Source organism: Lemur catta, chromosome 8, assembly GCF_020740605.2.
Source record: "Lemur catta isolate mLemCat1 chromosome 8, mLemCat1.pri, whole genome shotgun sequence".
Classification (NCBI taxonomy): Eukaryota; Metazoa; Chordata; class Mammalia; order Primates; family Lemuridae; genus Lemur; species Lemur catta.
Genome location: NC_059135.1, coordinates 65,152,059 through 65,165,977, shown reverse-complemented (window position 1 = coordinate 65,165,977; position 13,919 = coordinate 65,152,059). Strand labels below are relative to the sequence as shown.

Sequence of the window (13,919 nt, the reverse complement as noted above, 5' to 3'; positions counted from 1 at the left end):
GTCAGCAGTAGCATATACAAGTTGAGTTTAGGGTTGAAATTCAGGCTAGAAATACAAATTTGGGATTCATCAGTGTATAATGATTATTTAGAGGAGTAAAATGGGGTGAGATCACCAAGGAAGTAAATGTAGAGAGAGAAGAGAAGTTTGAGGGCTGGTGTCCCTCTTACTTAAAGGTCAAGGAGATACCCAGCAAATGAGCCCAAGAGAGTAACCGAAGCATTCAGAAGAATCCAAGAGCATGTGGCGCCTTGGCAGCTGAGTAGAGGAAGCGTGTCAAAGGTGAGCAGGTGTCAGTTGCTCGTGCTCAGTCAGGTAGGATGAAGACCGAGACTTGACCGTTGGATGCAACAATATGGATGTCATAGGTTTAAGAGAAGATGGATGAGAGAAATTGGAGAGGCAAATACATAACCCTTCAAGGAGTTGTGTTACAAAGGAGAGCAGAGAAGCTTCCTTGCTTTTCTTAGGAGTCAGGTTTCTGCTCATAGAATTTGTGTCAGAAAATACTCAGCCTGTTTGTATCAAGGTGTGCACTGGGCACGGTCCAGCCTGTTGAGTGTCACAGCTGTCATCCTCATGGGCGGGTGTGGCGTCCGCTTTCCGTGCCTGCTTCATACTTAAAGACAGGGAGACAAAGTGGCAAGACCCAGCTGGGAACAGGATGGCTGTGAAGTATGAGGACCCCGCTCCCCAAAATCTCTCTTCCGGAGGCCATCTTGGGTGCTGAAATGTCACCTCTGTTGATTTCTTTGAAGAACTTGGGCATTGCCTTGTGCTGTGGTCCCTTTTGGAAATACAAAGTTTAGAAAGTAGATTGGTTTTACCTGGCTCTGCTCTTGACTGGGCAAGAACACTGAGAAGAGTGAGTCTTGAGTGGGGCATATAGATGCAGAAAGGCCTCCAAACCAGGAAGAGAGCCTGTGGTACCCCGAATCTGCCTGTGCCGGCCCTCACCTATACCCTCAGAATCACTGGCAACCCACATTCTGTCGTTAGGGGCTGAGGAAGTGGCTTACTGCCTGCTCCCCTCTCTTCTTCCTTTACTCCGTGAGATGTTTAACTAAGAAGATAAAGAGTAGAAGAAATCAGATTTTAGATCGGGTACATACATTTGAAGTGAAATTTTCAATGTTAAAGTGAGTTCTGAAGACAGGTGTTCAGTTGCCCTTGGGGCTGACTCCCAAGCACTGTTCCACGAGTACCACCCCTAACGTGGGGCTCCGAAGGCCTCAGTCGAGGCGGGGAGCTGTACTCCCCTTTCATTTCCCAGGGAGGCCACTAACTCAGAGCAGCAGCTCCCAAGGTGAAGTTCAGTGACTTGTGGTCAGGCTTGCTTAAACAGAGTGCCAGCATTTGCAAAATGTCCTCAGAGAAGGGAAGTAATACCTGTGACCATGTTTTCCAAATCGAACATTAGAGAGCATACATTTGTTTACAGAGCTATCAATGATAAGAAGGCAATAAAGGTATTTAGATGAAGGCCCAATAATGAAGGGGGAAAAAAGGACATTAACTTGGGAGGGTCCCCAGACACTCAGGATGTGTGGTCATGGTTGCATTAATCCCAAAGCATCAGTGAGGTCAGCAGCCCTCGGTAGAGATATGGAGGGACGTCAAGGTTGACACCTAAAGAGGCCCTCAACTCAGGCTCATCCCGGTGACAGCTTCTCACCACAGAGCTGACAGCCTTGCTTTGGTTCTTGCCACCTCCGGCCAGTCCTGAGCTCAATCACCTCCCAGGCACACCTGACGCCTTGGTGGTGATTCCCAGCAGCAGCCTCCGTCCCCGCGGTCCTGAGGGAGGCAGCCTCTTGGTCGCTGGTTTGCAGCCCGAATCCTCCACGTGGAGCTAAGGCAGCGCCACCCACGCTCATTAACATCCGCGCTCTCTCCCTAGGTCATCTCTGAAAGTGGTGAAGGCAGCAGCCCAGGTCTTGAATACGTTATGGCAATATCGGGACCTCCGGAGCATTTATAAAAAGGTAACCTACAAGAATAGCTCTGGCATAATTAGCATTCATCAGAGCACGCACTTGTAATCATTTATTGTAATGAAATGTCATTATTCATTTTGAGAGTTCTCTTTTTCTCTTTTAACTCTGCAGGATGGATGGAACCAGAACCATTTTATTACACCTGTGTCAACATTGGAGCGAGACCGATTCAAATCACATCCTTCCTTGTCTACCAACCAACAGATGTCACCCGTCATTCAGTCAGGTCAGTGGGTAAACGTCACTCCTTTACAGGAGCCTTTGTGTGACAGAACATTGGTTCCCAACCAGAGAAGAGTGAACATAAGCTGGTTCAGCCTGTCACCTCCAAGCCTGCTCGTCCAGCTGAGAGCCTTCTTTGGGAATTACACGCTGTTGGAAACCACAGACCCGCTTTCTTCCTTCCATTTTAAGTTCACACAAGTTTACAGCAGCAACAGAGCATAAAAGTATCCCCAGGTGCTCCCCCGAGGTCCTCCTCACTGGGTGGATTCTAGCTTGTCACTGGAATCTGCAGTGGACCAGCTGGACAGGTGATCAGGATGCGGGACAGTGGAGGTGACACTTAGAGACACAGGGTTATGCCTGAAGACAGCTGCCTGTCTGCCTGCTGGCTGTAACTTTGGAATCTCCTCCAAAGTGATTTTCAGTTTTTCTTGGTGAAACCTCTTAGAAGCAGGGTCCTTTAGCAAGACCTTTAGACCTGCAACCTGGGAGAGCCTCACCCTTTCCAGGTAAACGTCCTTCCTTTATAGAACCCCTGGCATCCACAGCTAATGGGAACAGGCCTTCCAGGGTAGGTTTGTAGGAGATTCCCTTTGATTTTTAAGTTGGGGATCTTGGCAACCATACACCTCCCTATTTGTAGTGTTTAATTTGATAGAAAGAATGTTCTGAGATTCAGTCTAAATTTTTTTACATGTAAGGGCAGACTATTACTACCAAGCAAGTGAATCTTATAAATTTAATCCTTTTTTTTTTTTTATTGAGACAGAGTCTTGCTCTCTCGCCCAGCTAGAGTGCAGTGGTGTCATCATATCATCATAGCTCACTGCAGCCTCTAACTCCCAGGCTCAAGGAATCCTCCTGCCTCAGCCTCCCAAGTAGCTAGTAGCTGGGACTACACCACGCCCAGCTATTTTTTTTTTTTTTTTCTCTTTTTTGTAGAGATGAGGTCTCATTTTTGCTCAGGCTGGTTTCAAACTCCTGACCTCAAGTGATCTTTCCACCTCAGCCTCCCAGAGTGCTAGGATTATAAGCCTGAGTCACCACGCCCAGCCTAATTCTTAACAAAATGAAACAGGAAAAGTAATAAATATCTTATTTTTATTTGGCTATAAATCACCCAGTCTGACATATAAATATGACCCGTTTTATTCAATGGTGCTACTCCTGACAGTCTTATTTCTCATGTGGACAAATGTAGCCAAAAAGACTAAATATATGGCTGGTGGTTCTAGCCACATAATTGGACATCCCCTCTTGTACTAGGGATTTTTAAAAATTATCCACCTACTGTGTATGGTGTATATTTATATCTTAGTTTTTAAATTATGGGTTGTTTTCTTCAAAGAGACTTAAATGTCTGGTTTTTAACAATCCTTGCTGAGCTCCCAGGTGTAGCCTGAGACTGTCTTTTAGAAAAATGCTCAGAATCTTTTAGGGACTTAGGAATAGGGATGCCAGGGAAATCAAGAGATGTGGCTTGCTTACAAAAGTCATGTGTACAGGCAAAGAATAATTTGAGATAGATGAGCGCATGGTGACTAAGCAATGAACTTGTTTTGAGGACCTCTTAAATATACCTGCTGGACAGTGTTGACTATCCCTTGTCCAGGGTCCGATGTACATTTTTGGCTTCTGTTCAGAGATAAGATATATCGCACTCCTGTTTCTCCAGTCATTCTAAGGGCTGATCGTCCATCCCTGAGCACTAGTGTGGGATCTGGTTATGGGCATGTCGAATGCCTTGCTAACGTACTCGTGGGAGGCAGGTGGGCATGTTTTCTATCCTGCTACCTTCTAGAAACTAAGCGAGGTGAGCAGCACATAGACACTGCCCATACGTGCTCACCCACGCTTAACACAGAACTCTACGTCAGCAAGGTGACATTTTAGGAAAAGTATTTCAATGTCAGTCTTCCTCTGAAAGCATCAATGTGTGCAAAACCACTGGTGCCAGGGTTTGAGGGCTGTCACGTTCAAGTGTATCGAGTAAGTGGCCTCTCTGATGTGTAATTAAATTTAGTGGAAGCAAGATGATTTTTTTTCATGAGAAAAAGGAAAAGAGTGTGAAATGTTTCTCTCTTCCTTCTGTGCAAAAATGTTCAAAAGGAGGCCCAAGGATGGATATGTTATTATTAGATGTTTGGCTCAAGCTGAGATAAAGAAAATGTTCTGGGAGGCCAGGGCTTAGCACCATGAACTTCTTGATGAAGTAGGCTTACTGGGTTTACATAATTGCCCTGACAGCGGATCACCATAAAAAGAATTATAAATTTTATAGACTGGGCACTCTTGTTCAAATACATGTAGAGATGCAGATATTTCTGAAATAATTAGAAATCAAAACATGCCCTAAAACTGTGTTTACCGAAGTGCTACACATGAAGGATAATAGACGGGTGTTTTACAAGCAACTGAGCTGAGATCGTAAGATAGCAAATATAACCCTTGCATGACCAGTAAGTTGTTATCACTCACTCAGCTTCGAAGGCCTAGTCAAGTCCTGAGACACAGTGGTGGGGCAGCCTGCCTGACACCTGCAGCGCCTCTCGAGCTGGGCGGCGGCACCCCAGCTGATGAGTACGCCCAGGGGCTGCCCTTGCTGATGCGCACAGTGGCGGCCTGCAGGTTACGTTTCTGCTACTCGGGTCTGGCTGCTGTTTAGCTTCCAGCACATCTAAGAGCTGATTTTTAGCACGAGCTGGGTGGCATTTCTAATTACTGACCTTTGTTTTTCTGGAGCGGATTTTCCCGAGACACTGACAGTCTGATTTCTCTTTCTTCCCCTCCTTCTCTCTCCTTCCTCCTTTCGCCTCTCCCTTCAGTCGGCAGCACCTCTTCCTCACCAGCACTGTTAGGAATCAGAGAGCCTCGCTCTGAATACGATAGGACCCAGCCACCTATGCAGTATTACAATAGCCAAGGGGACGCCACACACAAAGGCCTGTACCCTGGTAAGACGCCAGTTGGGTGTGTGATACAGTCTCTCGAAAAGCCGCGTTTCCAGGCTCTCGGCCCGTGGCCTGGGCAGTAGCCTGTGCTTGTATTGAGATGGTCCCCCAGCAGCAAACCTTGTTCCAGTCAGTCTCTCCCTGTCCTACTTTGGAGACTGTTGCCTTTTCCACTTGCTTTAAATAAAATACGCCAGTACTTGTATATATGTATGTACGTATGTGTGCAGTTGTCTGGTGGCCACAAATGAAAAGAGGGCAGTATCCAAATGAGCAGTCATTCCTGGCTGCTCGGTGGTGCAGTCCCTTTACTCTGTCCCCGCCCTGCTCCGGCATTCGCTCTCTGAGTTGGCCACAGGTACCAGAACCCTGAGCTCGGGGTGGCTTTGCAGGGCCTACGTCTTCTAGACGGACTCATCTCTTAAATTCAAACCAGGGATTGGAGATCAATTTCATTTACATTTTCATGGCAAAAAGTTTGAATGAATAGAAAAATATAGAATGTGATTCTCCTCGGAGTGATTATTTTTTAAGAATAACAAAAATAATGTTTCATAGTCTTAATATTTTTATATTCTATTCAGAAAGCTGTGCATATAATTTATTTAAAGAATGCCAGCCCAAGGGTTACCAAGATTTCATATCGTCCCCATTCTCAACTCTCTGGCAAATTATAACTACTTTAGAGGTTTCAGATAAGTCAGTGTGAGCTACCCCCCCCAAAAAGTACTCTTTTCTCAAAAAACCTCTTTATTAAAAATAAATAAATAAAAGCTGGTGGCAACTTGACTCCTACTGGGGGAGCAGTCTCAGTTGTGCTGTTGTCTTTGAAATTGTGATTTCACAGGACTATTTACTAATCGCCTACTGTTACTATGGCAATTAATAGCTCAGAAAATTACAGATGCTACATTTCAAATACCACGCTCTGTGCAAAAGGAAATGCACACACAAACTGAAGTGCATGGTTGCTTCAGATTTGCAGCAGCCTGCTTTATTTTAAAGATCACCTCTTTAGCATGCATACCCTGCTGTATCTTCTTTGCTTGCTTCAATAAACTAATTTGCCTCAAGTACGTTTCATTTTCCTCATTAAAAAAAAATAAAAATCTCTGCTAGCCTTAACAATAATAGAAGGGTCACTAATGCCATCATCAGGAGTCTACTATGGACTTTTGAAGACATCTGGTTACTAAGCTCCTTTGTTCTAAAACATACTTAAAAATGGCAGACACAAGACCGTGCCTCCCTGTGGCCTGACTGCTTAGAACATGCCTGTTCCTGCTCTTTCCAGGACCTGGGATTTTGATCACAGCTATTTAGAAGGCACTGGGCTTGTTCTGATATTGTGTTTCCCTTCTCTTCTCTGACTCACGGCTCTAGCTCAGAGCCCTGGAAAAGTGGTGCAGGGAGCTGTGCTGCGGTTCAAAGCCAGCCGGAGAAATCCTCCCAGGTGTGAGCAGAGCTTGAGAAGGAACGCTTTTTGGATGAGCGCTGCACTGGCATTGCTTTTTGGTGAAGCACACACAGCCTATTTTTGCTCTTAGCGCCCGCCAGCCCTGGCACACACGGCAGCCAGGCCAGACTCGGGGACCCAGGCCACTGTCTCCCCCAGCCTGCACTGGCACTGGGGGAGGCAGCGCCTGTCGGGGGCGGCACCAGCTCTGGTGCGGGGGAGACCACACAGCCTAATGGACCAGGGTAATGAGCACTGGTTTTAATTTCATAAAATATTTTCTTACAGGCTCCAGCAAACCTTCACCAATTTACATCAGTTCCTATTCCTCACCAGCAAGAGAACAAAATAGACGGCTACAGGTGAATTTGCAATATCATTTTTACAGAAGGCCGATTAGCAGTAACACAGTAAGGGGTCCACGTCGTTTGACTTCCCAGTGCTGGGCCGACATGGCAGGGCCCAGGGAGCTTTCCCTGGGGATCTCCACTCCTCAGAAATGCATCCGTGGTTCAAACAAGGCGCGTCCACAGTAGCCCATGTCCTTGATTGTCCACATCGGTGCTGCTGAGACCACCCTGCCACTGCTGGGAGCAGCAGAGAAGGATTTAGCTCATGGTCTTTGCCCAACACTTTCCTTTTCCTGCTCTTTTTGTCTCTTAAGCTCTCAAATCTCTTCCATCCTCTGGGTGAGGAAGGGTCAGTAAGCACACTGCACTCTCATCTCATTGTTCTCTGTTTTGTATATCTCAATCTCCGTCTTCACGACTCCCTCCCTGTCCAAGCTCCACGATGTAAAAACACTGAGTCCATGGCCAGGTCTGTTCATCTCAGAGGTCAGAGTGGCCTCAGCCCCTGCTGGGGTCGACGCCACGCTAACAGAGGGAGACCTGGTGGTTGTCACACACCCAGTCTCTGCTTTCCTCAGGGGCCTGAGGTCAGTTCCAGATCCTTCCTGGTGCCATGGCCAACCTAGGTTATCTGTTCTCCTCTCTTGCCTTTCAATGACACGAAGCAATTAGAGTTTGCCAACATGAGATTGTATCCTGTCCTTCACATAAGGATATTCTAAGACCCCTTTCCACTTGGTCTTTTCTCTGTAGAAGGAAGAAAAAGAGCTTCCCAAATTACTTACAATTTATGCTGTAGTTTTTAGTCAGGAAAGAATAGCCTCCAAATCATAACTCTAACTTGAAAAGAGAATTTAGCTCTGAAATCGTTATAAAGTTAGAATGCATTTAGTTCCAGAACGTGACATTGATTCCTATGTGGTTAATTTGTTACCTCTTACTTAGTGGAGGGATTTGGGCAGAATCAAGAAGAAAGACAAACGTAAGAACCGTGATAATTTGAAGGAATTACTGCGAGGTCAAAGCTAAGACAGTACAAAAGGAAACGGGGAGCCAGGGGAGCCAGGTGCCCTATGTGGGTACCCTCATGTGCCTGGCCCTGCTTCCTTATAGAAGGACTTGTTAGCCCTGGCTTGGGGAAGACTTTTCCTCTAGAATTGTATTTGCTCATGTGTCTCTTCCAATTTTACTACTCTCCAGCCTTGAGATTGCTTATTCTTTTAATAGTACAACTTAGAGCACAGTTTCCAAAGTGTGACTCTTGTTCACCAAACCATGTATGTCTGTTAAAATTGACGGATGGACTCAATCTTCATTTCTGAAGTAAATATTTTAAAAGATGGTTCTGTAATTATGCAGTTATCGAGGGCCCCAACATCCAATCCCCAACTAAATTCATAGTGTGCTAACAATTCCCCTGGGTCAAAGCAAAAATCAAGACCATCCTCTTTGGGCCCACACAGGTAACTGGGTCCTCCTCAGCCAGGGACACGGCCTGTGTAGGGAGCGGAGGTAGCTGGGGGCCACCTGCCACCAAGATCTCAGGCTCTCCTGAGGCACTGACTTTTCTAGAGGTCTTAGGCCAGGACTCAGGCAAACCCAGCAGCCCACCTGTAAATGTAGTTTAAAATCCTCACCATCTACTAGTAAACATACAGCGCACGCCAGAAACGACTTTTAACCCTAAGTCTGCAAATACTGAATATTGCTTTAAAAACATGAAAGCAGGAAGCCTACATTGATTTTCCTTGAACATATATTTTTAAGTTTTGCTTTTATTTATTTGCCTTTTCATTTTGTCAACAGCATCAACAGCTGTATTATAGTCAAGATGACTCCAACAGAAAGAACTTTGATGCATACAGATTGTATTTGCAGTCTCCTCATAGCTACGAAGACCCTTATTTTGATGACCGAGTTCACTTTCCAGCTTCTGCTGATTACTCAACACAGTATGGACTGAAATCGACCACAAATTACGTAGACTTTTATTCCACTAAACGACCTTCTTATAGAGCAGAACAGTACCCAGGGTCCCCGGACTCATGGGTGTAGCATCACGACGCTCGGCAGAGGAACTCTTTCCCTCTAACCTTGTTTGGATTGAAGTGAAAAGTCCGTCTTGCTGATTTGATGATTGAAATGTGAACGTGAAATGGAAGGAACGAGTGAAGTGCATATATATTTTTTTTCTTTTTTGAGGAATTATCAGGGAAGTGAGGAAACCTTTGGGAGAGGACTTTCTAAGCTCTATTTAGGTGTTAGATCTAATTACTTGTAGATTCTGTAGTCTGGTGAAGGTGTGGGTGACGTGATGAGAGGTTTGAGAAATGGGTGAAATGAGATGGGGGATGTTTAGGTGAAATCCAATTAAAGATGATTTTTTTTAATGTGAATAAAGTTATGTTCAGATAGTTTGTACAGAAAAAAAAATAAAATGGATGCCCTTCATGTTTTATTGCTATTACTAAATGTCAAGGTTGTATGCTATTATGTCTTGTAAATTTCTTTTGTTGGTGTAAATATGGAAATGCCACATTGGTTAAGTGCCATCATTTGTAATGCAGTGTGTCATTTGAAAAGAGATTTGAAGAAACTGACAGCTTAAAAAACAAATGGGAAACCCAAGGAACTGTTAGCAACTAAACAAACTATGACCTCCTTTGTCTTCACAATGAATAGTGTACTTTGGAAGCACAAAGTCAGTCTGGTATAGCAGCGCCATGCCCATTCCCTGCCTCTTTCATAGGACACGTCACTGCCATTTTCTATGCACATGAAAGAAAAATAAATGTGGAAATTTCATCCTTGGAAATGTGTTCCCTATTCTTTTTTAAATTTTCTGTCTGTGATATGGAAAAGCAGATCTAATAAACACAAATCTAACTGCATGTTAGAAACAGCTTAAACATATCTATTTTTGGACTTTCCTAGTTTTATACACTTTGAGATGGACCACATATCTTAGCCACAATGCTAGTGTTTTTCAAATTTAATAATTCGGGTTCCAACTGAATTTTACTAACATTTTTCATCGTCTTGAGTGTGCAAAGTAAAACACAGCCGCTACTCTAAAGAAGAAAACCGTCATCACTTGCCATAAATAAAAACCGTAAAAAAAAAAAAATGAACACTTAACTATTTAACATGGGAGTGTCCGTGTACCACCAAAATTCATCTTGTCTACCACAGCTGGGGTGACGTGAACTGCATTTTGGGAAACTTGAGTCCTGACCATTCTGATGAGTGTGATGATTTAGGTCAGTTCGGCCGAGAACTGCCCCTGCAAGAACTGTGAGCTATGTCTGCTAATTCAGGCCCACTAAAACAAGTCTGTCACTAGGCAATCCTCTCATCTGGGGCCTCAGCAATACCTTTGAAGGAACACATATCCAAAACTATTGGGTAGTGGTTTCACTTCCATGATCAAACCAGATGACAAGGAAAAAACATTTGGAAACTTGGCCATTGCTGTTCACTTATTAGGTTTTTTAAGCAGCACTGTTTATAACAGCATTTTTCACAATAGCCAAAAATTAGAAACAACCCAAATCTCCAACAGAAGAATGAAGAAACAAAAATTTTACCCGAGAATAGAAAACACTCTGGTATGTTCATGTAATAGAAGACGACGCAGCAGTAAAAAGGAGTCATAGATGCGATGATATGGATGAATCTCAAAAACATGTTGCTCAAAAGAAGGAAGAAATTGCACAAAAGAGTGCATGCCGAATGCTTCTAATTCAAGAACAGGAAAAACGTTGATGGAAATCAGAGTCATGGTTGCCTATAGGGGTGGGTATTGACGAGAGACCTTTCAGGGATGGTAGAAATATTCTGTGTCTTGATTGGAGTGACAGTTACACAGGTGTATACATTTATCAAAATTCATAAACTCTGCATTTCATTGTATTTAAATTTTACCTCAAGAAAATGAACACTTCAAGTCAATAAAGAAATGCCTAATGCCATCGTCTGAGACTTATGAACTAGAATCAAAGTTCCAAGTATTAGACTCCCCTGAGTTGAGAAAACTCCAATTCATATATTTCTAACCTAAACAAAACATCTATTTAGAGTAGTTTATCACAAAATTCCTTTGTAGTTCTATGCACAAGTCCCTATGAAAGCTGACAGCTTGCCTAGTTAACTTTACTCAGAATTCTGGAAAACATATACTTGAAAAGCACTCCATGGGAGTGTCCTTTCGGATGAGCTGTGATTGCAGTGATTTGCATGTGTGCTGACAAGAGGGTAAGTTAAGAAGTAAAACTCAGGCTCATGTTTAAACATGGTGCCAGGAGAGAGAAGAACCATGTCGCCCCTTTTACCTAATGATCCAAAGAGATGTGTAAATAAATGCTTCACCCACCTCAGCACCACCCAAGCCACAGGGAAGGAGTGTGGGAGCAGAGCCTTTCGGCAAAGTACCAGAAAGGTGTTAGCAGAGAAACAAACAGGTCAGTGAAATCAGAGGCAGAGCAGTTAATGGAGTGTTTTCTAATCTACAAATGCAGGCAGACTGTGAATGCAAAGAACTTTACTGCAGGTCAAAGGAATCCTTGCTGGAGAGGAAGCAAACAGTCCTACTCTTAATTAACGTGCAACTGGAAAGGAAGTTGGGAGCAAGATGCAAACAATGCTTGGAATTCCACACGGCCACTTCTGCCGGGATCCATATACCGCTGCCCTTTTCTAGCCTGTGCCAAGGGCTGGGCTGGGCCTCAGAGACCATGGGCTGCCACCCAGACAGAGGAACGCTTCTCAGCCGAGACTGGTCTGTTGTGTCTCCCTTTAGAAGTCTTGGCTTTGGTCTCCAGCCTTATTCACCCTGTGGCAGCCGTTTGCCATTCACCCGTGTGATGGCTTGACTTGACTCTGACGTTATGAATGACCTTACTCAGGACAATCTTTAAAGGCTGCAGACACAGAAAGGAAATTATTAGTAAGCAAATTACAACTTGGATTGTGTCAGTTTTAGTGTTTCCCTGTTTGCACGTCAGCAACTTCACTGGAAGCAGCTGGCATGTCCCCTAAGTGGCTGTTTATGCCTATTGCTGTTGCCTAATTCTAACTTGAAATCACTAAAAAGCATTTTGTGCTGTCATAATCGTTTGCATGAGCCATAACTATCTCTTTCATTATTAAAGCCTCATCCAGTGGTTGGGGGAATTTTGATAAAGACTTAACGATGCCGTAGCCTATTTCAGCCTCCATGCATGTCCCAGTGATTCCCAGAGCTGACCAAAGCATTGTCTTGGAAAATCAAATTAAACACAGCTTATGCTGGGTCAAAGGTATAATTCTGAGATCAGTGGGAAAATATTCGGTTCTTCCTTCAGAAATCCCTTACAACAGTTAATTTATTTCCCAGAAGGCACCCGCCCCTGAAGTGTGCCTTTATTTGCTGGCAATGAAATGTCATGTGTTTGGCTTCCTGTGCCTTGGGGAGCCTCCAGCCACAGAGTAATAATCTAATAAAATGACTTCGGGGAGGAGGAAACCCCTCCAGGGTCTCTCTTTAGGATTCCTCGGAGTCAGTAGCGGTGCCAGCCCAATCCCGGGAGCTCTGTTCCTTTCCAGGTGTGAGAATGAGTGCAGTGAGGTGTGCCCAGCATCCTGGGGACTGGAGGAAGGGATCCAACCCAGACAGGCTCCAGGTTGGAAATGACGGTCACCGGAGGACAACCAGCCACAACAGACATGGCTGTGGTATGAGGAATACCATTCAAGCCTTCACAAAAATGGAGACAAACCAGGGGGTTCTATAGATTTGTGATTTAAATATACAGATATGTGTCCACCAGAATCACTGCAATTATGGCTGGTCACAGTGACCACAAGTCTCCTTCTTATCTCTAACTGTGATCAGAAGATAAACATACCATTATTGTGTTTATTCAGTTTGCCAATAATGAGATTCCTCTTTATCATTTTTCTCTCATCTCTGCATATCCTTTTTAATCACTTCTTTGTTAACACTTCTGTGCAAAAAGCCATCAGAGGAAAGGTGGGGTGGCATTGAAACCGATCAGGTCTGTCACTATATAACATCTTAATTGGAGAAAAGCTGGTGCTAAACCAACTGGAGCTACAAATATTGTCCTCCAAGGCCACATCACTGAGTTGTGGTAGTGATGTATCATCTGAGAAATTGTATCTGGCTGGCAGTAGAAAAGTCTCAAAAATTGTGGCTTCAACAAGTTGTCAGAGGGTTGTGTTGTGTTTTTTTCTCTACCCTATAAAGAGATGACCAGCAAAAGGCAGATGAATGCTAGTATGGTGATTCCACAAATGTCCTCATGGACCCAAGCTCTATCTTGCTCTCTGGGTGGAGCCCTCATCCTCATGGCTTCCTGGCTGGCTGCTGGAGCTCCAGCCATCATATCCTCATGCTCCAACAAGGAGAAAGGAGTTGGGAAAGTGGAGCTTGCCAACTGAGTTAAACCCTTTAATTAAAAGAGCTTTCCTAGAACCCCCACCCATACATCTTACTGGTCACTTTTATCTACAAGGGGGGCTAGAAAAAGCTATTTTTAGCCTATTGCCACCTCTACTTATGAGGGGATGAATAAAAGGAAGCTCGCTCTCTCTCCCTCTCTCCCTGCCCAGGATGATAGATGATGCTATGAGGTGATCTCTGCACTTCCATTACTTGGGTTCCTATGAATGTAAGTTCCAAGCCAGAGACCTGTGTTGTACTATGTAATTCCATGCTTGGACCAAAGCCATAGTACCCATCTCTCCCTAGACATGAAAGATAACTAAAGCTGGATAAAATTTTTCAAGTTCAAGTTGTCCTAGAGGCAGGAGTCCCAAGTAGGTCAGGCTCAATTTACTGCTCCATCTCATAGCTTAAAAGTTAATCATGGAAAGCCAGTTACCATCAGCAATCTGTGGGCAGAAACCCCACCCTCCTGATGGCTTCCAATCTCCAAGG

The 13,919-nt window shown here is 44.3% G+C and overlaps 1 protein-coding gene across 13 annotated transcripts in view; it reads left to right on the top strand.

The window, feature by feature from the left end:
* The window catches only part of PKP4 (plakophilin 4), a 219,944-nt gene extending 210,150 nt beyond the window's left edge, over positions 1-9,794 (top strand). For 9 of the 13 annotated variants that reach the window (XM_045559812.1, XM_045559811.1, XM_045559808.1 and 6 more), the window contains 5 exons: positions 1,901-1,985; positions 2,109-2,223; positions 5,048-5,176; positions 6,918-6,991; positions 8,786-9,794. In XM_045559812.1, coding sequence (XP_045415768.1) covers positions 1,901-1,985; positions 2,109-2,223; positions 5,048-5,176; positions 6,918-6,991; positions 8,786-9,034 — 652 coding nt within the window. In that variant the 3' untranslated portion in view covers positions 9,035-9,794. The remainder of the gene's footprint in view (positions 1-1,900; positions 1,986-2,108; positions 2,224-5,047; positions 5,177-6,917; positions 6,992-8,785) is intronic. The other 4 variants (XM_045559815.1, XM_045559814.1, XM_045559816.1 and 1 more) reach the window with 2 other exon arrangements.
* Positions 9,795-13,919: the final 4,125 nt, after the last annotated feature.